At 40.9% G+C, this 24,269-nt stretch overlaps 1 protein-coding gene across 8 annotated transcripts in view; it reads right to left on the reverse strand.

Moving 5' to 3' along the window:
* Positions 1 to 294: 294 nt before the first annotated feature.
* si:ch211-272n13.3 (ankyrin repeat domain-containing protein 26) overlaps positions 295 to 24,269 on the reverse strand; it is a 29,186-nt gene continuing 5,211 nt past the window's right edge. For 3 of the 8 annotated variants that reach the window (XM_042411396.1, XM_042411398.1, XM_042411397.1), the window contains exons 10-45: positions 24,160 to 24,211; positions 23,876 to 24,072; positions 21,586 to 21,819; positions 21,115 to 21,307; positions 20,049 to 20,110; positions 19,868 to 19,967; positions 19,509 to 19,613; positions 18,641 to 18,708; positions 18,494 to 18,557; positions 18,348 to 18,392; positions 16,173 to 16,439; positions 15,957 to 16,058; positions 15,802 to 15,872; positions 14,434 to 15,255; positions 12,967 to 13,151; positions 12,423 to 12,638; positions 11,776 to 11,806; positions 11,511 to 11,652; positions 11,090 to 11,303; positions 10,726 to 10,909; positions 10,382 to 10,528; positions 9,689 to 10,151; positions 8,985 to 9,490; positions 8,679 to 8,831; positions 8,251 to 8,426; positions 7,931 to 8,024; positions 7,723 to 7,749; positions 7,213 to 7,290; positions 6,545 to 6,679; positions 6,313 to 6,425; positions 5,819 to 5,966; positions 5,404 to 5,694; positions 4,913 to 5,148; positions 4,473 to 4,716; positions 2,038 to 2,083; positions 295 to 1,926 (exon numbers count right to left, since the gene is read on the reverse strand). In XM_042411396.1, the coding sequence (XP_042267330.1) occupies positions 1,796 to 1,926; positions 2,038 to 2,083; positions 4,473 to 4,716; positions 4,913 to 5,148; positions 5,404 to 5,694; positions 5,819 to 5,966; positions 6,313 to 6,425; positions 6,545 to 6,679; positions 7,213 to 7,290; positions 7,723 to 7,749; positions 7,931 to 8,024; positions 8,251 to 8,426; positions 8,679 to 8,831; positions 8,985 to 9,490; positions 9,689 to 10,151; positions 10,382 to 10,528; positions 10,726 to 10,909; positions 11,090 to 11,303; positions 11,511 to 11,652; positions 11,776 to 11,806; positions 12,423 to 12,638; positions 12,967 to 13,151; positions 14,434 to 15,255; positions 15,802 to 15,872; positions 15,957 to 16,058; positions 16,173 to 16,439; positions 18,348 to 18,392; positions 18,494 to 18,557; positions 18,641 to 18,708; positions 19,509 to 19,613; positions 19,868 to 19,967; positions 20,049 to 20,110; positions 21,115 to 21,307; positions 21,586 to 21,819; positions 23,876 to 24,072; positions 24,160 to 24,211 (6,342 nt within the window). In that variant the 3' untranslated portion in view covers positions 295 to 1,795. The remainder of the gene's footprint in view (positions 1,927 to 2,037; positions 2,084 to 4,472; positions 4,717 to 4,912; positions 5,149 to 5,403; positions 5,695 to 5,818; positions 5,967 to 6,312; positions 6,426 to 6,544; positions 6,680 to 7,212; positions 7,291 to 7,722; positions 7,750 to 7,930; positions 8,025 to 8,250; positions 8,427 to 8,678; positions 8,832 to 8,984; positions 9,491 to 9,688; positions 10,152 to 10,381; positions 10,529 to 10,725; positions 10,910 to 11,089; positions 11,304 to 11,510; positions 11,653 to 11,775; positions 11,807 to 12,422; positions 12,639 to 12,966; positions 13,152 to 14,433; positions 15,256 to 15,801; positions 15,873 to 15,956; positions 16,059 to 16,172; positions 16,440 to 18,347; positions 18,393 to 18,493; positions 18,558 to 18,640; positions 18,709 to 19,508; positions 19,614 to 19,867; positions 19,968 to 20,048; positions 20,111 to 21,114; positions 21,308 to 21,585; positions 21,820 to 23,875; positions 24,073 to 24,159; positions 24,212 to 24,269) is intronic. The other 5 variants (XM_042411401.1, XM_042411400.1, XM_042411399.1 and 2 more) reach the window with 5 other exon arrangements.

Here is a 24,269-nt window from a genome sequence, read left to right on the forward strand (position 1 = left end):
GTACTTGACCAAATACCTGCAAAATTAATCACATTTCCATCAGACTCAGCTACACTTTAGAATTTGGCTCAAAGCACCACTGTGCCTGAGTTCCCAGAGAGCCACCAGCACAGCTGTAGACTTATGCTTGTTTTATGTCTATGTACCATGAACTGAATCTTTTTTTGTTTGTTTGTTTTGGGTTTCTTTCCCCTTCTTGTGAATATTTGTAAGATGTGTTAGAATAAAATAAAATCTGTCACACTTAAAGACTCATTTATAGCAACATTTCACACAACTGAACATAACAGAATCTGTCATCTGGTCATTTTATTTGGTCTTTCTCATGTCCACTCATCATCCAGACATCAATAGCTCACTCAGGTTCAGGGTTTTCTACAGTTTTATTTACACTTTACAGTCTTCTGTAATATACTGGCGTCGTCGAGGTTTTTATATGTATTTAATTACAGTATTTATTAATAATGGTGATATATCAAGTGTTTCACTTTTGGTGGCCCTAAAAGCAATGTGGTCACCCTGTTTCAAATAGCCGGAGAGTTTTCCAGCTCGTCTTATTCAAGTATATCATGTTCATAAAAAAAGAAAAGTATAAATAAAATAATCATAAACACAATACTCCAATGAGTCTAATGAAATAAGACCAAGACGGATATTGCACCATTTGATGGCACGTACCACATGTTGTTTCTTGTCAAAATTATTAACGATGCATACATCAAATACTTATAAATTCAAATTTAGCAACACCAATATTCACAAATAAAAATCCAAACCACGATGCTGTATATATATATATACGTATATAGTGCTAATAGAAACATAACAGTTACAGATTGAACAGAATAAACCAGAATGAACAAATACTTTCAAGGTTCTCTCTATTGTACCCATCAATAACGCTATATTATATATATATATGTATTTATATATATATATATATATATATATGTATGACTCTTGCCCTTTGTTCCTGAGTGGTTAAGTGCAATGTGCATTATCTTTGCTTCCTTTTGTAAAAGAAAGGAGAGTAAATATGTATGGAGTTGGATTTCTGGTAGCATACGATTGGCTGGTGGTTTTGGCCTTAGTGTTGGTGCAGTCAGTATGTAAAGTTGCTGTGATGTGTGCTTATCAGAGATGTCCTGAACGAAATCAGCTAAAATAAATGTGATCACATTGTCAATCCTTTATTTACTTTAGTCCGTTTTGTTCACCTCAGCCTGCTAGTGTTGTGACACTGCTCTCCATCACAACAGCCGGTCCCTACAGCGCAAGCATTTTGTTGTATATGCGAGTGAAAATTGTGAGATATGTGAATGATGTGAAAAATTATTTGGGTACACCAGCGCTGGTGTTGGCAAAGGCCAACAAATCTGGTATCCTTCCTCTCTCTTCATTAGAAAAGAGGAGTGTACAAAATATTCAGGTAGCAGCTTATCGTTTTTAGCCGGCACTTCACCGTTTTAAATGACAAATGTCACTGGTGCAACTCGTAGCAGCTGAGTAACTTGATAATGGGTCAAAAATTAAACTTGAAGATCATTTGTGAGGGAAGAAACTCCACTCTGTAACACCACTGTGCATTCGAGAGTGGACTGTGTCTTTTTGTAGATTCCACAACACCAACAGAGTGATATATGTCACATCCGTTTCAAAGAGTCAGAATCTCTCTCTAGGTAAAAAGAAGGATCAGATTGGACTTGGTATCAGCTGATACCTGAAATTAAGGGACTCAGATTGGGATTATGGCCAAAAAAAAAAAAAAAAAACTTGATTAAGACATCCCTAGTGGTCAGATCATATTGTTCTTCTTCAGTACCTCCAAGTACTGCTGCTTTGCCCTGCTGACAGGGTCCAGCTCCACCCTCGAGGCGGAGCCCACCGGTGACATACGGGCCGAAGCCACGTCCAGCTCTGCTGTGGCTGAGGACCAGAGAGATACCACACCGTGGTTACACACCATCATATAGCAGCAGCTACAGGTCACATGCTACATCTGCCATTTCATAAAAGAAACATGGAAGAAGCACTCACCATTGTTTAATTCTTTTGATATATTTCTATCCAACTCGCTCTGCATCTGGAGAGAAAACAAAACAAAAAGATGCAGTTAGATTCGAGTTCTGATGGTTTTGTGGTCAATATCAGCTAAACACAGGCTAAAAAATATGGTTTAAAAAAAACAAATGTATAAAGACAGAGATTTAGAAGAGAGGACTCCAAACTAAAACACAACACTATGATATGGTGACACATTTAATGAAAAACAGTGGAATACTGGAAAAACACCGCAAGAAAAACAAGACTAGTGTGTGAAACACAGCAGGACATACCAAGCATGCAAGCTCTACTGCTTCTGCAGGCTATTTGATGTTGCCTTTTAAATCTTACTGCCAGTGGCAAAAGCTAAGTCAGTATGGTCAAGTGAAATCACATTTCTCCCCAAATGACAAAAACAGTCTTAATAATGTGTATTCAATCTAAATTTGTTTCATGAATTGTTGAAGGAATTAAACAATACATTTGTTTTTAAGAAGTTGGATTTTAGCTCCGTTTAGCTTCACTTTTCTTCTTCACATTTTCCTTTTGGTAGGTGGAAGGTATATTACAGTATGAAGATTGTGGAGTAGATGTACATATCTATATCACATATATGTGTACGTAAGTCATGTGTAGGTATGATATATGTACTATATCCAGTACTCTATGTCTTGTGGATTGTTTTGCTCTAATGTGTTTTCTTATGTTGGACAATGATTTACCGATTTTTGTTCTGACTGATTATTAATTAGATCTAGATGGGCTCTTTTTCTGTAAAATCCAAAGGCTTCTGATGAAGGGCTGACAGCTTTAATGACCATGATCCTCATGTCAAATACTTGCATGACTATCAGGCAAACTTAGATCAACTGGTGGTGGTGTTCAATACCAGAATTGTCTTTAAAATATATATATATATAACATATTTTTACCAACTACAAACCTGCATCATTTCTTCTCTACCAGACAACCTCAAAGCACGGAGAAAGCCAACTCAAAGCAGAGAATCAAAGAGGAAGGTTTAGAATCTGTGTTTAGAAACACAGATTTCAACTGGTACAGTCAGATAGATAACTAGCCACACAGTACAAAACCCAGGGTTCCTGCACATCCATATTAATCTGGATTATTCCAGGTTAGGATGCCTTTTAGTAATGTTAAAAAAAATGTGTTTTGTTGGTTATGACAATTATTATGTCAATAATAACAACTGTGTGCCTGGCATGCATGAACTACTAAGTGGGCAGGTGATTCCTGAAAGAAACAGGAAGTACTTCTACAATGCAGTGAACCACTGTAATGGAAATTTAAAATGCAATTGTAACTTTCTCTATCTTTTCCAAATAGGCGATTTCAATAACAGGATGACAAATTTTCCTTTCATACTTGATCACTTAAAAAATAAATTAATTTCTCTAGTCACTTTTTTCACTGCATGAACCCTGAACATCATGGTTGCATGTGGATAGAGCCATAAACGTGGGCCCACCAGCAGGGTGAAGTGAACAGCAACCAATCAGACACTGAACTAAACACATCTACACACCTGGTTATGAGTCTGGCTGAAGAGAGGAGAAGTGAGAGACAGACTTTTGAGCTAGAAGCTAAAAAGAGTCAGAAATAGAAGACAGGTTAGGTGTAAAGTCCCGCTACCATAAAGACTAGAGACAGTGTGAAGAGGAAACAAAGTAAAGGAGGAAGAAAATAACAAACAGGGAGAAGAAGTAAATTTGGTTTTGAAGGTGTTCTTACAGAGGGAAGACAGGCGTTTAGAAAATTTAGTAGGCCATTAGATCACTTTCATAACTTATTATCTTTTAAAGGACCAGTGTGTCGGATTTAGTGGCATCTAGTGGTGAGGTTGCAGATTGCAACCAACTGAATGCCCCTCCCCTTCCAAGCATGTAGGAGAACCTATGGTGGCCGAGAAACTTGTGAAAGGCCCTCTCTAGAGCCAGTGTTTGGTTTGTCCGTTCTGGGCTACTGTAGAAACATGGCGGCGTAACATAGCAGGCTCCATGGAAGAGGATCTGCTGCCTATGTAGATATAAAGGGCTCATTCTAAGGTAATAAAAACGCAACGATTCTTATTTATTCTTACACTAATTAAAACATACTTATGAATATTATATTCCATATCTTCCAAGTCCGTTCCTCTAGATGCCACTAAATTCTACACACTGTATCTTTAAATACTTTTTTCCACAATCTGAAATATTTGACGTATAATACCTCAAAACTCCATAAGTTCATAACTACCTGCACACTAACCTGTGTATAAAAAGCAACATCTTTAAGGAGAATACCACCAGTTACACAATCACAAAGCTGGAGATGAAAATGGCCAAAAGTAATCAAACTTGTCTACATAAATAACATGACTGTAATTTCCATGACTGAACATCTGTGTCAATAACAGCTGGACAGACCTTGGCCAGGTAATCCTCCACCCTGCTGTTCTGTCCCTCAGTCACAGGGCTGAGGATGGAGAGTCCAAGGCCAAGGCTCCTGTTGAGGGGCCCCAGCGTGGCCCCATAGTTGCCTGGTGAAGCCAAGGAGCCCACATCCAGCGAGGGCCCTCCAAGGCTACCGTTTGCAAAGCTGCTGGTGATAAAAGACCTGCTTCGCTCGTTGAGCAACTTGGAATTGGCTTCTGCGAGCCGACTGTTGGCCCTGTGGACGGAAAACATATCAAATTACCACTGCCTGTCTGAGTATACCACACCATACCGCATCTGCTGTCAAGAGGACTTGCTCAAAGATAGTACATTTGAAATGATCTTAGCAGTTTTTCTAACTCTTAGACATGAGGCAAAAGCACCGGTTTCTGCAGAGTCTCATGTGAAACAACTGGTAATGTCATTCTGACCTATCTAGTTTGGCAGTCAGGGACTTGCGGAGGCGTAGCTCCTCTGAGTACAGCTGGCGGTATCGCTCTAGCTCTGTGCGTGTGGAGTCTCTTTGGCTGAGACTGTCCTGCTGAGTGGTTCGGGCCCGGCCGAGTTCCGCCTCCAGCTCCCGGATCTTCTGCTCCATCTGGGAGCGCAGGTTGGCCTCATTGGCCGCTTTTATCTGATCCAATGCTTCTTGGGATGCTGCCTGGGACTGGGAGACAACCAGACACAATCATATTAAAATCAGAGTTTGTTTTACTAGACATACAGCAGCTGCCACAACAACTACTCTTCATACACAACATTTCTTTTATTCAGTAATTTGTTTTTTCCTAATTTCCTTAAAGTTTCTTTTATATTTTCTGTTTTTGTTGTGCACTGTTGTATAAAATGCGCTATATATTTACTAGCATTATGTTTTTGGGTCACATACGATCAAACAAAATTTACTCATTGGAATTTTTACCTGCAGAAAGAGGTTAACCTGCTCCAGTTTCTGTTGTATCTCCTGACGGGCCCTATCCTCTGCTTCACGCCGGTACTGCTCCACATGGCTCTGCTCCATTTGAGAGGCCTCCATTCGGCGTCTCAGGTCCAACACCTCCTCCTCCAACTGCCTCTTACTCCGCTCCAGTTGGTCATTACTGCGATTCAAGCTCTTCAGGGAAGCCAGCTGATCTTTAAGCTCCCCGTTCACCTTCTCTAGCTGGCTGCGTCGGGATGCTTCCTTGTCCAGCTGCACCTGCAGATCGTCCACCTGGTGAAATAACGTAAGGAAGACAGTGGAAATGTTTGAGGCCAAGGTCTTTAGAAGAGCTGAGGTCTCAAACTCTACAACATACAATATTATGATATATTAGCTTCCATCAAGACAGACAAACCTTTTCTTTCATTCGTCCGACAGCACCCTCTGCCTGGCTGTGTCGGCCCACGTCCATCCTTAGACTGCTCATTGGAGAGGCGAACTCAGCTCCACCTGTGTCCTGATCCCTCAGTTTCTTCTTTGCAGTCTTCAGTAGAGTTCGCAGCCTTAAATACATCAGTACACATATTATATAAGTACATTACATATAGCCTACAACCAAGGTTAATCATGTGTTCAGATTTAAGACACACAACCTCTAACTCAAGGTAGATTTACAGGCAAGAATTTCCCTTTAATGTTAAAATTGATATTAATACTCAAGAAAATAAGGTACAGAAAACAACACAAACCAATATACAAAGCACATCCTTACACCAGATGAAAACACTGATGAGCCACAGCCACATAAGCCAGGAAAGACTGCGCTCTACTGGATCCTGGGTGTGTCTAGATAGTAGGAGGAGGTTCTGCCATAGGTGAGGAGGGTGCGAGGAGGAAGTTAGGAGTCACCTGTACATTTCTTTTTGAAGATCTGCGTTTCTCTTCATCTCTTGATCCAGACGGGTATCTATAGCCTTCTTCTGCTCCACTAATTTCTTGGCTTTCTTCTTTTCTATCTCCATCTGGAACACAGGCGACAGGCCGATGACTCTTAATACACGTAGCATATTCTCTGGAGGGATGGCTAATAATTTTATCCTATATACCGTTACCCTGCGAATGAATACATAATTATGATCACCTGTGTGCTCAGTTCTCCTTTTTCCTTTTCAAGCTCTGCTAGGCGCAGTCCTAACTTAGAGCGGCTCTTCAGCTCTTCCTCCCACAAGGCTTGAGAGTCCTGGGCTGTGTGAGACAGCATGCTTTGCTTCTGGACCTAAGAACAAAATTAGAAAGAGGGAGGCTAGAAATTAGATTAAAAAAGCATTGGAAAGTCAATATTTATCAAAATGCGATCCTATCAAACCTGCACTGGCTGTTTTTAGTCAAGCTTAAAAATTCTGACAGGAAAAAAAGGCAGCTTTTTCCTCATTTGTTTCTACTGATCTGTTTTTACCAGAACTGGATCTCTGTCCTAGAGAAACAATAATGATAATAATAATGATAGATTTATTATGTTTGCCATAGTTTGGTTTTGCCCTTCTTGTTCGCAATGTTGTACTCTGTATTACCTCATGAAACATCAATGATGAGATATTTTGTTCAAAGCTTTCCTCTTAGAGGGGAGTAGGAATAGTCTTCTGTTTTATGTTTGAATTTCTAATTAGATCTTAAATAAAAAGTTTATTTTTTTGCTTTTTTTGCTAAGACATGTATTACATAGATAAAGACTAGCAAAGAAGATGAGAGTAAGAAATGGAAATCTAAACTGAGGATTTTCTTAAGGAGGAAACAAAATATGCCACTAACCTCTCTACTGAGTTGATCTTCCAAAGTCATCTTACTGCTTTGGAGATTTGAAACCAAGTCCTCCAAGTGACTTCTGACCTAAAGAAATAAGAAAAAGGATTAAAAAGATGATTTAGTATGATGTTTCGGTTGGTGTTGTTGCTGTGATTTTTTTGTTTTGTTTATCACTTCAGAAAGTTGAGAGGACACTTTAGACTAAAGGGAGTAACATGCATCATGCAGCTCGAGACAAAAAAGGAGGAAAAGACCCCACACACCAAGATGAAGCTTGAGGGAGAACACAATGTGACGTCACCCAGAAAAACCCACACTGACACATAGCCATTACAATCTTTGTATGTTTGGATTACTGGTTCAGGAGCTTTTGCAAGAATTCCACAAAGCCCGGTTGAATTTAATTTTCTAAATACACACTGTGTGACTATATGATTTCCGTCTGCTAATAGTATTTTTTGAAGATACAGAGGTCAACCCACACAGAGAAACTAAGCCTACATCCACAATACCAACCCCTCCTCCGGTTGCGCGGTCAGATAGCTGGAAAAAGATTGTATATCTTAAAATGTAACAGTGACTCTGTAATGAAAAGTCAAAAAGTCCAATTCAATTGAAACACAATATTGTATTTCGCTTTTGTTGTCACAGAAACTAGATATGGCACCACTGACAGCCTGTAAAATATGTGTGTAGGTGATTGGGTTAGGTTCGCAGCACTCACCATGGCAGCCTCCTGAGCCGCTTTCTGAAGTGCATCAATTTTGTTGGACTGTTGCTTTGCAGCAGCCTCCAGCCTGGCGTTCTCTATCTCCAGCCTAATGTGACATTAGCATTCATAAACTGCATATAAAAACATATCTAGAAAATACTTTTAAACACATAATAGAGAATTATTAGAGTACTAGAATAGAACATTTAATTTACATGCTTAATTTATTTTTTTCTGCATATATACTAATACATATATCTAATAAAATAAAATAGACTGGTGCACTATAGTGTGTGTGTGTGTGTCTGAGGATAGTGTGTGTTGATCCGTACCTTTGCACAGCGTCCTCTAGCTGTTTCATAGTGGTATCAGAGGTTGCTGAGGTGGACAGCGCCTCCTGGAGTTTCTGAGCAGCAATGATGAGTTCCTTTTCCCTTTCATCCAAAATGCTCTTCAGACTGTTAATACGTCTCTCAGCCTGCACATACTGGTCTTCACTTTCCTCCAGCTACATGAAAGAGACAGCATCCACCTCATCAGCGATGTTAACAGCAGACTCAATTCAGTGAATATACAGGGTGAAAGTTATTATATTTATGCTTTTTCCTAAGACCAACTGCTCTGTCTTAAAAATAATGATAATGAGCCCATCTAATTTCAGTACAGTTTAAGGCATTTGCGTCATAATCTTTATCACAGCTGGTATCAGACACGTGGTGAAAACATGCAGACACAAGGTGGCACTGTCTCCAGCCATTACCTTTCCTTTGAGCCTGTCCATGTCTTTGAGGAGCCGTGCTTTCTCTTCCTCCAGGTCATTGCGATAACGTGTGTTGACCTCCAGAGAAGCTTCACTCATAGACAGCTTCTTTAGTGAGTCGGCTAGCTCCTGCTGAAGCTGCCTCAGACTAGTCTGTGCTCAGACACAATCCAGAGAAAGCAGGGTTTGGTTAGATATAAAAGGAGATCCTTACTTCAAGGACATGGCATATGGAAGAAAGGCTAAAAGTGGGCCCTGGAGGAAGAGATAAAGTAATCCTCTTACTCTGCAGAGTCTTAATCTTACCTCTCTTTCGTTCTTCTCTTCCTCTAACTTGTAGATCTGATCTCGGAGATCAGCTGCCTTACCGGCGAGCTCCTTGTTTCTCTCTTCAACCAGTTGTACCCTCTCTTCACAGTCAGAGCGCAGCTTGGCCAGAATGTCACTGAAGCGCTCTTGGGCGTCTGTGACGGCACGCTCCTTTGCAACACCTTTGTTTTGGGCCTCCTCTAGCTGCTGACGTAGTAACATGCCCTCACTCTGTGCTTGGGCTAACCGCTCCTGCGTGGTCTCTTGGCGTGCTCCGGCACGGCTCACCAGCTCCCTCTCAGCCTGCAGAGCCGTTTCCAGCTCTTTAACACGTGCGGCTGCCTGGTCCTTCTCCCGCTGCAGGACATCCAGCAGCAGGCTCTTCTCTGTCAGCTGCAGCGTGCCCCGATGAACTTCGTTCTCCATGCTGTTTGCACGTGACTCTGCCTTGGCCAGCTTCTGGGACAGGCTGCTGACTGACTCACGCTGACTGGCTGCTTCACCTGTACAGATACATTAATTAAGTGACAACAATCAGTGCAGACCCACCACACATAACACCATGTCAAACAGCCACTCAGTATAAGCAAAGGAATGTATCTAAAATAAAGGCCTTACTTGGCATAAGCGAGTGATTCCCAAAACATCATTTATTACTATTTCATTTAAAAAAGTGGACTGTATATGGTAAAACTACTAACTCGAGAATTTGTCTTTAAGACGCTGGTGTTCCTCCTTCTCCCGGAGCAGAGCTTTCTCCGTATCTGTGTGAGCTGCCTGACAACGCTCAGCCTCCTGTACGGCCCCAACCAGGCGGGTACGAGCTGACTCGACCTCTGTCGCCAAAGTCTCGCGAGCCTGCCGCTCATTCTCCAGGCGGGTTGTGGTTATAGCCAACTCTGACTTTAAGGTGGTCATCTGGTTATTGCAGGTGAAGACAGTCTGGGTCAGAGCATCACTGTTGAGTTTCAGATCTCGCCGAGCATCTTCTAGCTGTTCCTTGAGGGCCTCGTTCTCCTCCAGAAGGTGTCTCTCTTTGAGGCTGCCGTTGGCCTGCAAACGCTCAAGGTCCGTTCTCAGGATGCTCAGCTGCTCCTGTAAGGTAGAGTTCTGCTGGAGCAGCTCCCTCTCCCTATCACTGGCCTCAGTGAGCTGAGACAAGGCCTGTGGATAATGATTTGGATTTCAAAGTGGATTATTTATTACCAGGATTTGATATATACAAATACTATCAGCATCACCACACTGTATCACTCTTATTTCACAATTTCTAGACTTTTTAGAAGCTTAAAGCTACTACATCAGTTGGTGCAAACATTTACAATAACACATCTAAACCATAAACCAAGGATAATATTGTCTAAATGGATGGATACCACTTTTGTTGGAATTACCTCGTTGCTTTTGCTAAGGTTTATTTTGTTCTCCTCCTCTATCTCCTGCTGCTTACGGAGGTGGCTATTGAGCAGATTCTCCTGCAGGGTCCGTGCACTGCGCTCCTGAGCCAGCAGCCTCTGAGTCTCACTGTGGTCCTCCTCAAGCTGGGTGGTTGACATATTACGTATTAATGTAATAATCATACATACACCAAATAACTACCCGACAAGACAACTACTAATAAAACACTCATAAACCCCTCATAGCATGCCCATAAATTATTACATTACATATTAAAACACACATATTATATCAATACAATCAAAACATTTTAACAAAATCGCAGTTCACAAGGGTGTACCTGTTTCATGTTGTTGACCAGTGTTCTCATCTCCAGCTCCAGGTTCCTGAGGGTGAGTTCCACCTTCTGTCTCTCCTGAACCTCAAACTGCTGCTGCTCCTCTGTCCTTCTCAGTTTATCTCTGGTGGTGTTGTACATCATGGTGGCATTTCGGCCATTTTCTTGCTCCTGTTTCAGCTGAAATCTATACCAATTGTTGGATGGAAATTTCAAGTGAGGAGAAAAAAAACAAAATGTGAATGTTTTTTAACATGTCTATAAAATAGGCAAAAAAAAGGACAGACAGGTATGACATACAAAATATGAGGAGACAAGAAATGACTACATGGTACTCTAGATTTCTAGGAAAGGAAGTAGTTCTTACTTGAGGTTTGCAACTTCAGTCTGCAACTCCAGCTGGTTGCGCTCCAAGGCAGACTTAACATCTTTGACTTCCTCTAGAGAGCTCTTCAACTCTGCCCTCTCTATATCCAGCTGGCTCACCTTGTCCTTCAGTGACCCATGATGGCTTCTTGCCTTTTGGATGGTGCGCTCATATTCGTGGAAAATGTTCTGCAGCTTCACCATGCTTCTGGAGTCTGAGAGATATAATATGACAGAGTCTGAAATGGAATCTTCTGAGACTGAGTGAAAACCAGATCAAGAGATTCAGAGGTGCATTATGTACATGTACAGTACGTATCTCGCAAAAAAATGAGAAGTACAATCGATCAAGTAACCGACTCCTCAAAACTACTACAAATTACTTATTATTAATTCAGCATCAGAATCAGCTGAATCAGTACCCAAAGTGGCTGAGTCCAGCTTCTGAATGAGGAGCGACGCGTGACGATAGCCTGAAGTGGGAGAGTCAATGTCATCTGTGGCTGTGTCTGATGACTGAGTGAGTTCATCAAAGTCTTCTGCCATCTCCATATCTTCAGGGTTCTGAATATGAAAAGAAAACATCATCTTAATTTATTTTCTCATTGTTGACTGTCATAAAAAAGAGTCATATTCGGAAAAATGCAAACTGCAATAAATTGGTTACTGACGAAATCTGTGTTTTACCTCGTTTTTCTGCTGTTCTCTAGTTGGCAACCTGAGGCCAGCAAACACAGGGAAGAAAAACAGGCGTTATTGGGGAAACGGATGCTTGTGCATCTCAAACTCAGTATCTTTGAGATGTCGAGAAGAGTTGTTGGAAGTGTAATGGTATAATGCAGTATACTATCCCGTTTTTTAAAAAAAATCTGTGGTTAGTCATGCAACTATTTTGGGAGGAAGATAATCAAAATCAAGAATAAGTGCCTCCTGATTATTACCCACCACCGATAGTGTAAAGGTTTGTTCGGATTGAACGCAAAGTGAATTTTCACCTCAGTTTATATGTCACGTTCATGTTTATTCACCACAAAAAGCCAATGCACCAACTACACAGACATAATCTCATAACTCCAAAGAAGCAAAAGCTCCACTAGTTCTCCTTTTTCATTGTATCTCATTAAATTGAAACATTATCACCTTGCATGGACACCTCAATTTGCACCACCTATCGCATCTGAGTACGTTCATATTCACAGGCTTCTTTCCCTCGACTTAGTATGTAATCATGCCGCCTCCACAATTCACATTGCGTTCAGTCTGAACACACCCTCTGGGTTAGTGACAGAGAGGTGAAATTGATATAAAAAAAAAGTGGCATACTGCATATATACCTTCCTTCATCGTCCGACACTTCACTTAAAGTGCTATCGTCAAACACAGAGAGAGGATCCCCATTAACATGAGTGTTGGTCTGAGGGGCTCTGCTGCCCCGGGCCCCTCTGACCAGCTCCAGCTGTAAGGTCTCCACTACAGCTTGTCCTTCCTGTTTGCTGTTATTGTAGGTCTGCTGGAGTGGGAGTTGCAATTGCACCGGTGCCCTGCTGGTGCTATGGAGAGCAAACGACCTGATAGTCAATGAGTTGTTACATCTACACTTTGGAGCCCTGGGCGGTATTGCAGAAGACATACCTTATTAAATTGAATCAATAAAATACTATTTTTGACTGGGCTCTTCCTGCTGAATGTGTCATTCAAAAACAAATGTATCATCAATACAAACTTAAACAAAAAGGGACAAAAAATCCTTCTGTTCTGGATAATGTCTGATTTCCAAATTTAGAAGAGGTTCATAAATATGGTGTTTTGAAATTGCAAGAGTAATATTCAGCATCTGCTAATAATGTTCATAATAATAATAATATAAACAGTGCATACCTCTTGGTGACTGCCGGCCGCTGCTCCTGTTGAGTGGCTCCAACTTGACTTGACAGCTCTTTTCGGCATCCTAGCCTGGTCTCAGGTTTCTCAGTACCCACTCCTTCCGATGCCGTTCCACCAGTATCCCAGGAAGCACCGGATTTTTGCACCTCCACAGCAGTCTTTGCTGTCTCTCTGCTGACCTGAAAAGACAAGGGTAAATATTTGGTAACTGGACTTGACAGATGGATCCAAGGTGAAATACGTTTGGGCCAGCCTTTTAATATGCGTTTTGGACCAAGTACTTGTACACTTTGTCATACATAATTTAGTGTCACCCCTCCCTTGGGAGACCTAACACCTAGTGCGGTTACTCTATTTGACGTGGTATTTTCAGTTAATTACAAAGATGCACGATTCCACGAATTGCAGTGCTCACTGTGGCATTTTCAATAACTGAACTAGAAAAATTGCATCTTGGAAAGTCTGAATAAATTGCAAACAATCCAAAACAAGAGGAGACTTTTATAGTAGAGAGCTTTTCAAACCTAAACCTAGAATCTAAAGAATGTAGAATTCAAAGGCTTTTCCTCATGAGCTACACACTACAGCATTGCTTTGGCTTTCCAGTTTATACTGTATGCTATTAATATGACCATATCAGTGCTGTTTGCCATTGAATCAATCTACCACATTGTGTCGTTAAAAGCTTTTTTACTCAAGCATTAAAAAGGCTGGCCAAAAATAGTGTACATAAATCTGTTCATCGCAGGGAGGTTATTCTTTTTAGGAAATGCCTGCATTTATAAAAAGGGCCAACTTCAGCACAACATGCATTTCAAAGTTAAAAAGAAATCAGCAATTGCCAGATTGTCACAACTGCTCTTCTTTTAGGGGCAAAGAAGGCTATTAGTTACATCATCTTCACACATCACCTAGTGAGAGTTAATGCAGTGTATGCAACACAGCTTATTCCACATAAAGACACATGCAAAGCTCATGCACGATGAACACGTCACTACTAAAGAAGAAACAAGACTGAACTTTCTGTAGTTTTGGACAACAATCCAGAAAGCCAAACGACAAAAAAATGTAACTGCAAAACATTACCAAAGTCTTCTTGAATGCAGTGAAAATGACATTCAACTACTATTTAATTCTACTTGTCTTTAAATGTACATAAAAAGACACAAAAATGGACGGAGAAACAAGCAAGATCGACTCTTCCACATGAAATCACACAAAGGAAAACAAGTATTAAGACATGGAAAATGAACATTTAACAAAAGAAAGAAATAAGATGAGGTCATGGTGTATGGCCCTTTGAAAGAGCTGATTAAAAGAAAAGAAATTAAGTACATGTATAAAACGAAGAGAAAGAGAGGCAAGGGACTACTGGAAAAAGGGGCGGCCATCCTCTACCTCTTTTTGGAGTTGGGCTTTTTCTTTCTCCGTATCCAGGAAGACAAACTTCAGCATCCCTACCTCAAACTTAAACCTTTCGAAGTCCTCTTCCAACTCTTCATCAGGAACGCCTGGGACAGATGCAGGACGTTTGCGTAGCGAGCGAGGCTTAGACTTAGCAAACTCTTCAGGATCCTCTTCTGAGCTGACGAGGTTCTTCTCAGTTTCATATGGATTATCAGGGGTGTCCTTTAATATAACCTCCAGCTGTTGTTTGCGGAATGGCCCAAGTTTGTCCTCATCTTTTATGAATGATCTCCGGTCAACATCAGACACGGGTCTTGTGTGAGCATCGGTAAAAGCTGCGGTGGCGGGATTTAAGTTGCTGTCTCTCTTTGCTGTGGTGGGTTGAGGTGAGGGAGACCTGCTCTCCTCCAGAACATCATCAGAAGCTGGGGGGTCAGTTGACTCAGAGTCTTCCAGTCCAGATTCCCTCTGCTCGGGTATGGTAAGGAGGACCGCACTCCTTGCTCTGGCTGTGGGGCGTACAATGACTTCCCCTTCTTCTTCTTCATCACTTGACTCTTCTTCTGCTGAGGTAGACTCAGCCGTGGCCTGTTCTTCTTCTGTGACATCTTCTGCAGTACATCTAGATTTAAACAGCTCTTTCAATTGGCCAGCAACATTCTTGAAGGTGGATTTTACTTCCCTTTTCTCCACTTCTACCCAGAGTTTCTCATAACGTTTCTCCCATGGAACGTCACCGCCCGCTTTGCCTTTTTCCTCAGAACTGTGTTGATCTTTGAACTCATTATCCTTTTCTTCACTGTCAGAGCCCATCTGACCAGATGGGTATGGGTTATTTACATCTAACTCACATGTATCTAATGCATCATCTTTCTCCTTTGATGGCATGGTTGGACAAGAAAAACACAAAACAGACAAGACAAAAATGCTAAAACCAAGATTTGACTTCAAATAGAACATCCAATATTCACATAAATATGGAGGCATTTCAATATTGCATCCTAATACACTTTTTTATTTATAATGTTAGCAAATTACATTTTAAATATAGGTATGTTAACAAAAATTTATTTGGGATAAGCTACAACTTGCTCATCATTTGTTACACTTTAAAACAAAACCTGTGATTTCTGGTGAAGTAAACGTTTCTTCTTCTAAACAAAAGTGTGAAGTGAAAAGTCAGTAAAACAGATGTATATGTGGCTTATTGAGAGGAGTTAAAAGGAAAACACAGGCTCTGAGGATCCCCAGTGAATGAATGACATACACTCTTAATGATATATCCTCTTGCCATTTGAACTAATTTTTCCTATGACTGGGAAAGCATGGGTGATGCTGTCATGCCTGGGACAACAATCACACAGGGGGACTCAAAATATGTTAAGACTGTGGTAGGAATGTAAATTTCTGATTATTTCTCACCTTTTGTTGCTCCTCGTCAGATTCTACATTACTTTTACTGTCTCTTGCCACTGGTGAGACCTCAGGGGAACCTAAGAAGGACATAGGCAGCTTTATAAAAAGCACTGGGCATTAGCACACAAATAGGCCTGCTTAAAATGATCAATGAGCCTTACCTGATCTAACCGCTGCCTGAAGCTCAGCTATATTCTGCAGCTGATTGTCAGTTTTGGCTGTTTTGCGAGAAGATGTTAAATTGTCTGGCTCCCAGTCTGATTCTGAATGAGAGCGAGAGAAAAAGAAAATTATGTGCTTAAATCCTTTGTTTGGATGGCATGCACATCCATTAAAGTAAAGTAAGAAAGCACAGGAAATGTCTGACAACACCTTACCTTCTTCACTCTCTGGTTTCTGAAGCACCATCTTCCTTACACGAGGTGTGGGATGGGGCACATGTTGAGGTGAGCTGAGCTGTTTCTTGTCCAAGTTGAAGCTCCTCCGAGGTGTGAGGGGTGCTGCTGGAGAGATGTCTTCCTCCTCCTTCTCCTTAACAGGTGGATCGGGGCATTCTGGGGATTCCTCAATTCCAGGGGAGGCCAGTCTGCGGCCAGGCAGGGTTCTCTTACTGGTAGTACTGGCTGTGTCCCAGTCTGATGCATCTGTAGCATTAACACAATGAGAAGTTGTTGGTAGTGTGCACACCGTGATATCATTACTGCCAGGAGTAGGGGTTTGATACTAATTAGGAGTACCACTATGACTGCAGGCCTTAAAGGATAGGTTCATATTTATTCAGGTTCATCTTAGAACAATAGTCAGGGGCCCATATGAACATTGGAAAGGTTTTGTTTCCTGTCATTCCTCCTGTCCATACTGGCTGTGATGAAATCCCTTCCGAATGTACTTCCAATGTAAGTGATAGCGTTGATAGCGTTCAAAGTTGTTCCAATGTTTCAATGTTTATATGGGCAGGGTTTTCCCTGCCTATCTAACTCAAAGGTCTTTGTATTACTGGCCACTGCCTTTGTTGAGAATTCCAGCATTTGATGTTGACAGAACGAAAAAGGCAGAACTAGACTGTGTGCAGTGCAGCACCCGAACAGTGCACTGTGCGCACATGTAGTCTTCAAAAAAGGCAGCAGTTGCAAGCATGTTTTGATTTAGGAATTAAATAATTACCTCTGCCATGATGAGATGAATGTGAAGTATATTGTGAATTTTCTACGCCGTCAATCAGTGGAGCGGTACAGTGAACTCCAGCAGTAACAAACAAGACCGGCTGACCAACACACACTGCAATACTTAAAAAACTTAAACCAACCCCGAGGTTAAGAAAATAACTCAATGCTCAGTCTGTTTCACCTCAAAAACCTACTCAGCGTGTTCGACAGCTATGGCTTTCCCCGGAGCTAACGGTGCAGCAGAGAGGCTGCTCTCCACTGCTGGAGACATGATGTTCATAACACAGTAGAGCACTCTTCCTTCCCCTCAGTTTGTTATTCTCATACAGACAGGAGACTGTAAGATGCTTTCAAATTGATCAGTTCATCTTTGATATAACAAGGCTGCAGTACACTGGAGCAAGGGACTGAAAATAGAGCACCCTTTTCTATTCATTCGTTTTGAATTGAGAATCGATTCTGAATCAAATCGGTACCCAGGTATCATGATAGTATCGAATCAGGAGATAAGCATATCATCCCAGGCCCACAAAATCAACACCATAATTTGTCAACCTTTATTTTCATCTTTTTGTTTCATCTTGGTATAAAATTTAAATCCCTATGGACGCTTTTGTCTATCAAATGGTGATTTTTTCACTTTTTTCACAAGCGCACAACACTCTAAAGGTGCATGACTATGCGCGCAAACTGTGTATGCCGCACCACGCACATTCTCCAGCCTTTGCCAACTTCCATGAAAAAAATCCAGGGAAAACCCCGATATGGGCACTATGTATGACTACTGCTGTAAGGCAGACTTGTAAAAATGTGAACCTATCCTTAGAGTACATACACCTCCATTATATGACACACTTATTCATGACAAAGGAATCTGCTGTTACACCACTGCACTGTATCAAAATGAGGTCTCAAAGGAGAAACTACAGCTACCAACGTTAATCTTAATTTTCTTAAATATCTAATCAGCTCATTTATGTTTACTGACCTGGTTTTCGGGCTTCAAAAGTGTGATGACAGAAACATACAATGGGTAGAAAAGTCAACGTTGCCACACGTTGTCAACATAGTGCTTTAACCAAAAGTTTTAAAACAAAAGACATTTGCCCCATAGTATTTGAAAGTAAAGTTTTAATGATGTGGATACTAGGTGACACTCTGTAAGTGCAAGACAATTTACTAGCAGTCAACCAGTAAAGGACGTAAGTGCGTTGGGTTTAAGCACTGTACAATCAAAAGAAACCTAACATGAACAAACATTTAGCTTTTGAAAGTTAAAGAGAGGCCGACCAAATTAAAGCACAAAAACAAAGGCTTCTTGCACTACATTAGAGAGTGAAAAATAGAGTAGTGTAGTAAAGTGTAGAATTAAATATTTCATCTTACCTTCAAGATCATCAACATCACCCAGACCTAGCTCTTCCATCAAGTCTGTAATAAAGAATCAAAATACCATATTAAAGACAAATAGTCCTGCTTCAAATAGATCCTAGACCAATAAGAATCACGAGACTCGAGTTTATTCCATTTACCTGTCTTTTGGTTATAACCTCCTTCAAGTTTGCTCAAAAGTGGTTCCCATTTTGCCTTCTCAGTCTGGTAGAGTGGAAAAACATTGCTATGACTCCAACAAATCACAATTTTATTTATTTTCTATGGCGTTTTGATGCTGAACCTACCTCTTTCTGTGTAGAATCATCTTTATGAGCATGTTCACCTCCATTATCACCATTATTGCTGGTTACAACTGCAAAAGCAACATTGTCTGTCATATTTGAGACAATAACTTCTTTAAAAGACAAAACAATGTGCTCATGACGTTGGATGAGTTAGCCAGATCATTGTAAAAAGCATTCCCATGCAGTTGAGCTCATGGTTAATCAGCATGAAGATACATGGTTAGAAATCAAACAAGCATTTAGATCTCCTGCTCTGGTTTTATTAGGACAGAGGTTCAGCATCAGCCAAGAATGCTGAGAAGTTAATGCTGATTAACTATCAATATTATTTGAGACCAAGCAAGCAAAGTAACATCTGTGACCCTTTGGATAGGCTCACATTTTTTCCAGTCGATCTCAAACCATTACTAACATGCCTATTGCTACATTGAAAGAGTTATTAGTTGCTGTAATCATTCATCTTGAGAGAGAGGAAGAGATTCCAAAGTGCAGCTGAAACTAATATATGAGGCTTTAGCTAAACTGTAGATACACTTTTGCACAGAATGAGGATTGAAAGTTTTGTCCCTCATCACTTACACTGAAATCACATTAGGAGGGGATCTCTTAACAGCCAGAATGGACAAAAGGAACAATTATAGCGACCAATAACTGTTAAAATGTACATAAGGGCATGTGAATATTCTAAGACAGACTTACAAAATGGGAACCTGAGTCCCAAATTTGGGAAAATGGGGTTCAAGGGGAGCAGGTGGGGTGCAGTTGTGTATGCTGCATGCATTCGCTTATGGTGGTCATGAAATGATAATCAGGCATCTGGTACAGTTAACATGCTGTTCCTCAGACCTATGAGTCAAGACATTCATACCCTCTCCCTGGCTGCCTCTCGGCCTGCCTACACTCCTCCAAGGCTCTAGCTCTGCCATCCTATAGCCTCCTTCCCCTCTCAAAAAAGAGGGAACATAAAACAAGTCTACGAAAGAAATGTATTGGAAAGGATGTTTTTATTGACCAAAGTCATATTTCGCTGCATATTCATTGCTATATTTAGACCAAAAATAGAAAGCTTGAACCATTACTCACAGATAATATGCAAGCATTAACACACTAAAGCGCAGTTTTCTTTGATTATGATTACATAAGGTCACACTGTTTCTGCAGCATGAAATGGTGCTTGGAATGATTTGATTGCTTTGGAAAAAAAAGGAATAAATAAAACAAACTTACTTTCTTTTATCTCCTCTTCAATAGGGGACATCTCTTCTTGATTCAGACTTTGCAAGTTTTGTTTCTCTTCGTGTGGCACACTGGGGTTTTCAGAGTGGGACTGAAAAAGAAAAATCAAGCTGTGAATATGTATATGGCAACCATATAATCCTAGGTATTCCAAAATTTGTTCTCACTGTACCTCTGAGTCCCAAGAATCTTGCTCTTCCTCTCCCTTCTCCAGACCCAACTCGGAAAGGAAATCTATGCATGAAATTTCAACAGATGTAGATTAATTACGGTCATATATTGAAAAGTGATGGCGGTTGCAGAGTTATACCGGGTGTCTTGAATAGGGGCAGCAGATGCAGCATGTTAACATAATACACATAACATATGGTAATACAATCACTTAATTATTGACCATCCATCATTAAAATTTACTACAGTAATAATGATATGGTGAAAGTTCCCCCATCCAAAGACAATGTCTTAATTCAAGGAGAATAACAGCCTGTGTTTTTAACTATTATTAAATCAAACAACATCAAGGAGCAGGAGCTGGTTAATATCTTGTTAACCAGGTTAAGTCAAGAACCTCATAACCTTGACCTCCCACATCAGCACAAAGCATCCTAGTAGCTGCCCAGACAGAGGCGAGTAGTCAGCTATTTTGAACTGTTTTGAGTGTTACTCTCAGTGTCTGCTCATTGATTGTGTATCTCTTTGGACAGAAGCTTCTGGCAAATGAATAAATGTAAAAGTGTAAAGGTAAAAATTAAGGCCAGAAGCTGGCACTTGGGGAGCCCTCTACATTTAGAGGATGTTTCTGTAGATGCCCATAACTATAACACCAAACTTTTGAAACATTTACTGTGAACTTGAATAAAGATAAAGATGATGATGATACATACCAAATTAAAATGATACAAATATATAACAGCAGTAACCAATGAATGAGTTTTATGTGGATCGGTCACATTTCCAGCAAATTGCATCCATGCATCACTTGATATTTTGTGTGACCCCCTAGAAACGATCAATTTCACAGTGGTAAGTGGCTGGAAGAAATGGGTGCTGCCATGTTTGTTGTCAGTAAATAGCTCAAGCTAGCAACCGTAACTATGGGAGGAGGAGGAGAAGACTGCCTATGACTACTAGAATGACCTATACATTGAGGTCTTAGCATTGGACCAATATTTCTATGACGCACATGCAGCTGTCCAGAGCATGTTCAGAACATCTATTATGAATGATTTGCTCCTTACCTCTTTTCTTATCTTTAGAAATTTCCGTCTCAGGAACAGCTGACGCGGCATCAAGGGAATCTCCACTTTCTTCAGGCTGATCATCTTCCTCAGAGATATCCTCTTCCTCCTCATCATCCCTCTCCTCCTCTTCCTCCTCCTCCTCCTCCTCTTCATCATTATCATCATTCTCATCCTCGGTGGAATCTTCTTTCTGTGTAAAAAATGTTGTTTGTTCATAATTATGTGTTCTATTTAGTGTGTGTCCACTTGGCATCTTTAATCACTGGAAAAGCACCAAGCAGAGTGGGAAAAGAATCTGGGGAAAAAAGGAAGTCTGCAAGCAGTGGCTTTCAAAAAAGACTACTAGATGACACCAACTCTTTCAACATTTCAAATGAAAGTGGTGTTTAAAGAGGCCTTATTCTAAACAACTACACTACATTACAGAAACCGCTACACTACATCACTACCACTACACAGCAGTTTTACCTCAGTGACAAGCTCTTCAGTGTTTTTGACCTCTGGACATCTCATGCCCAAGTTTTCTGCCTCATCAGGTGAGTCTACATCAACATCATCGATGTCAGTCTGAGGTAACGCTTCCTCAGAAAATGTGTTCCCATCAGTATCATGGTGTTGACCAGCTCCATCTCTAGTGGGTGGGCTTAAAAAAGCCTTTTCCCTTATTGGTTCTTCATTGAGGTCATCTGAGGACACCTGTGTCTGAGGAACAATTGCACTTTCATTTTCCAACGGAACATATGCAGTTAATCTAGCCTCATTTTCATTTTCAGATTTGTTGCCTATTTGTCTCGTGCAACCATCAAGATTATCAGAATCATCTCCTACAACAGACACTTTGACTGTGGCGCTGACAAAATCATACTGCAGATTTTGGTCCTTGCTGTCAGAATCCTCACTTGTCTCATCATCTTTGCTGGCATTGTCTTCCTGAACACCTGACAGCTCTTCTTCCTCTGGCTTGTTATCCTCTAGAGTATTATCTGTTTCATCAGGTTTTGAGAGATCTACTTCAGTTTCTTCTTCCAACATCTTGTCCATTGAAGTTCTGGGTCTCGACTTTGGTGACACAAGGTCTGCAACTTCATCATCCTTTGCCATCTGCTCTTCTGACTCATCACTTCCATCTTCATCATCCCAGCTACTTTCATCATCTTTCTGGTTCTCAGAGTCTAATTTTCCTTCCTTTTGTGATAACTGACCAATTGATTCAACCTCATCGTCATCTAATATTTGATTTCTGGTTGTATCTTCTTCCTCAGGTACTGTTGACACAGCGGGGGAGGGGTCATTTGACTCTTTCATAATACTGTCCTTATCTTCACCTTCCAAAGAGCCATCAGAACAATGCTCCTCTCCAGTCTGATGTGCAGTTACGTTTGCTTCAGCAAGTTGTGACTGAGCCTCATGATTTTCAGAAGAAGAATCCCACTCTGATTCATCTACCGTTGTTTTAGCCAGTCTGTTTTTGGATTGAGGAGTGCTCGTTGAAGAAAATCCAAAAGAGGATTTAGGTTCATCTATCGTTTGGTGGGGAGAGATACGTTTTGGAGACGGTACCGCTGGTGATGAAGAATCCCATGAGGAATCTGGCTGGTCTTTTGGTTGAGGCAATGTGCTTTTCAAATCTGATGCTTGAACATCACTCTCCTGATCAAGAGTCTTGTTTATCTCGTCCTCTTCTTTGGGTGAGTCACATCTGTTACCCTCGCTTTCCTCTAATGAAGAGCCCCATGAGGATCTGCGTTTTTCTTTTTTGAACGCTTCTTCTTTTGATCCTTCGTCATCTTCAGCATCGGAGGGACTGCCTGTATTTTCCACTCTTACATCCTGAGGTGCCATATTTCTTCGATTAGAGAGTACTGTTTTGCGACCTAATGCCCCTGTTTGTTTATCCTCATTATCATCACTGTCATTCCACACTGAACCGATGCTTTCTTGTTTATTGCTCCAGGAGTCGTCATCATCCTTTTCCAATTCTCTCTCAAATTCGTCCTCTTCAACTTTGCTAGCTGAAGGGTTTTCTGTTGAACCGAGGTCTGAAATAACGTTTTGATCAGATGACAACATACATTCCTTCCCAAGGCTTTCATCTTCATCGGAAAATTTGGATTCTACCCTAATGGCTGACACGACACAATCCTCATCTACATCTAACGTCACTGGCATTGCAAAACTTGATGTTTCAGCTGGACCGATGCTGTCATTATTTTGAGTCTCAGTTTTAGCACCATTGCCAGGTACGACACCAGGACTAGTTTCATTGTTGTCAGAGGTGTCAGTACGTGGTATGTTCTGAGCATCAGCGCTGTCAATAATCTTAAGGGCACCAGTAACAGAGGGTTTTTGTATGTCTTCAAACTGAGTGTCGGCCTTGACAGAAGCTGCACAGCTGTCATCCTCATCCTCACGTTCATTCTCTTCTTCTTCCTCTTCTTCACTTTCCTCATTATCGTCTTCTTCTTCATCATCATCATCATCCTCTTCATCTTCTTCGTCCTCATCCTCCTCATCTTCGTCATCATCATCATCTTCCTCATCATCTTCTTCTTCTTCTTCTTCCTCCTCCTCTTCCTCCTCTTCATCAGACTCCTCAGCTTCCGGGCTTCCGTCTTGAGAGTCTGACCTTGATTTACTACTTGAAGGCTGCTCTGAGAATTTGTGTTTCTCAGCTGTTTTACACATTTGAAAGAAAAATAGAAGGAGAGAATGATGTCATAGAAATGTATGTGACAAAGCTTCAACACAAATATTTTACCTTTCTGTAGCTTGGAAGAGGGGTAGAAGTCATCGGGGATGCTTTGGAAAGGAAGGAAATGGGAGAGGGATCTACTGGGTGCTGTAGGGCTTTGCTGGATGGTAAAGCCTTTGGGAGGGACGGGATTCTCTGGATTCTATTTTCACTCTCGGGCTCAGATTCTGTACCACTCAAGGATCTGTCAGGCAATGCAGAGGCTACAGGGGCAGGGATAAAAGATTACTACCAAAAATCACAAACTATGGAGGGACAGTAAAAAGTAAAACTAGTTAGATTTCTAGTACCTTCTCCCTTTTTCGATGCAATCATTTTCCTTAGGTTTACCTTCTGTGGTTTCTAAAAGACAGCATAAGAAATAAGGGTCAGGATGAATTTTAGGTTTACGTGACAGAAG

Source organism: Thunnus maccoyii, chromosome 5 (genome assembly GCF_910596095.1).
Source record: "Thunnus maccoyii chromosome 5, fThuMac1.1, whole genome shotgun sequence".
Lineage (NCBI taxonomy): Eukaryota > Metazoa > Chordata > Actinopteri > Scombriformes > Scombridae > Thunnus > Thunnus maccoyii.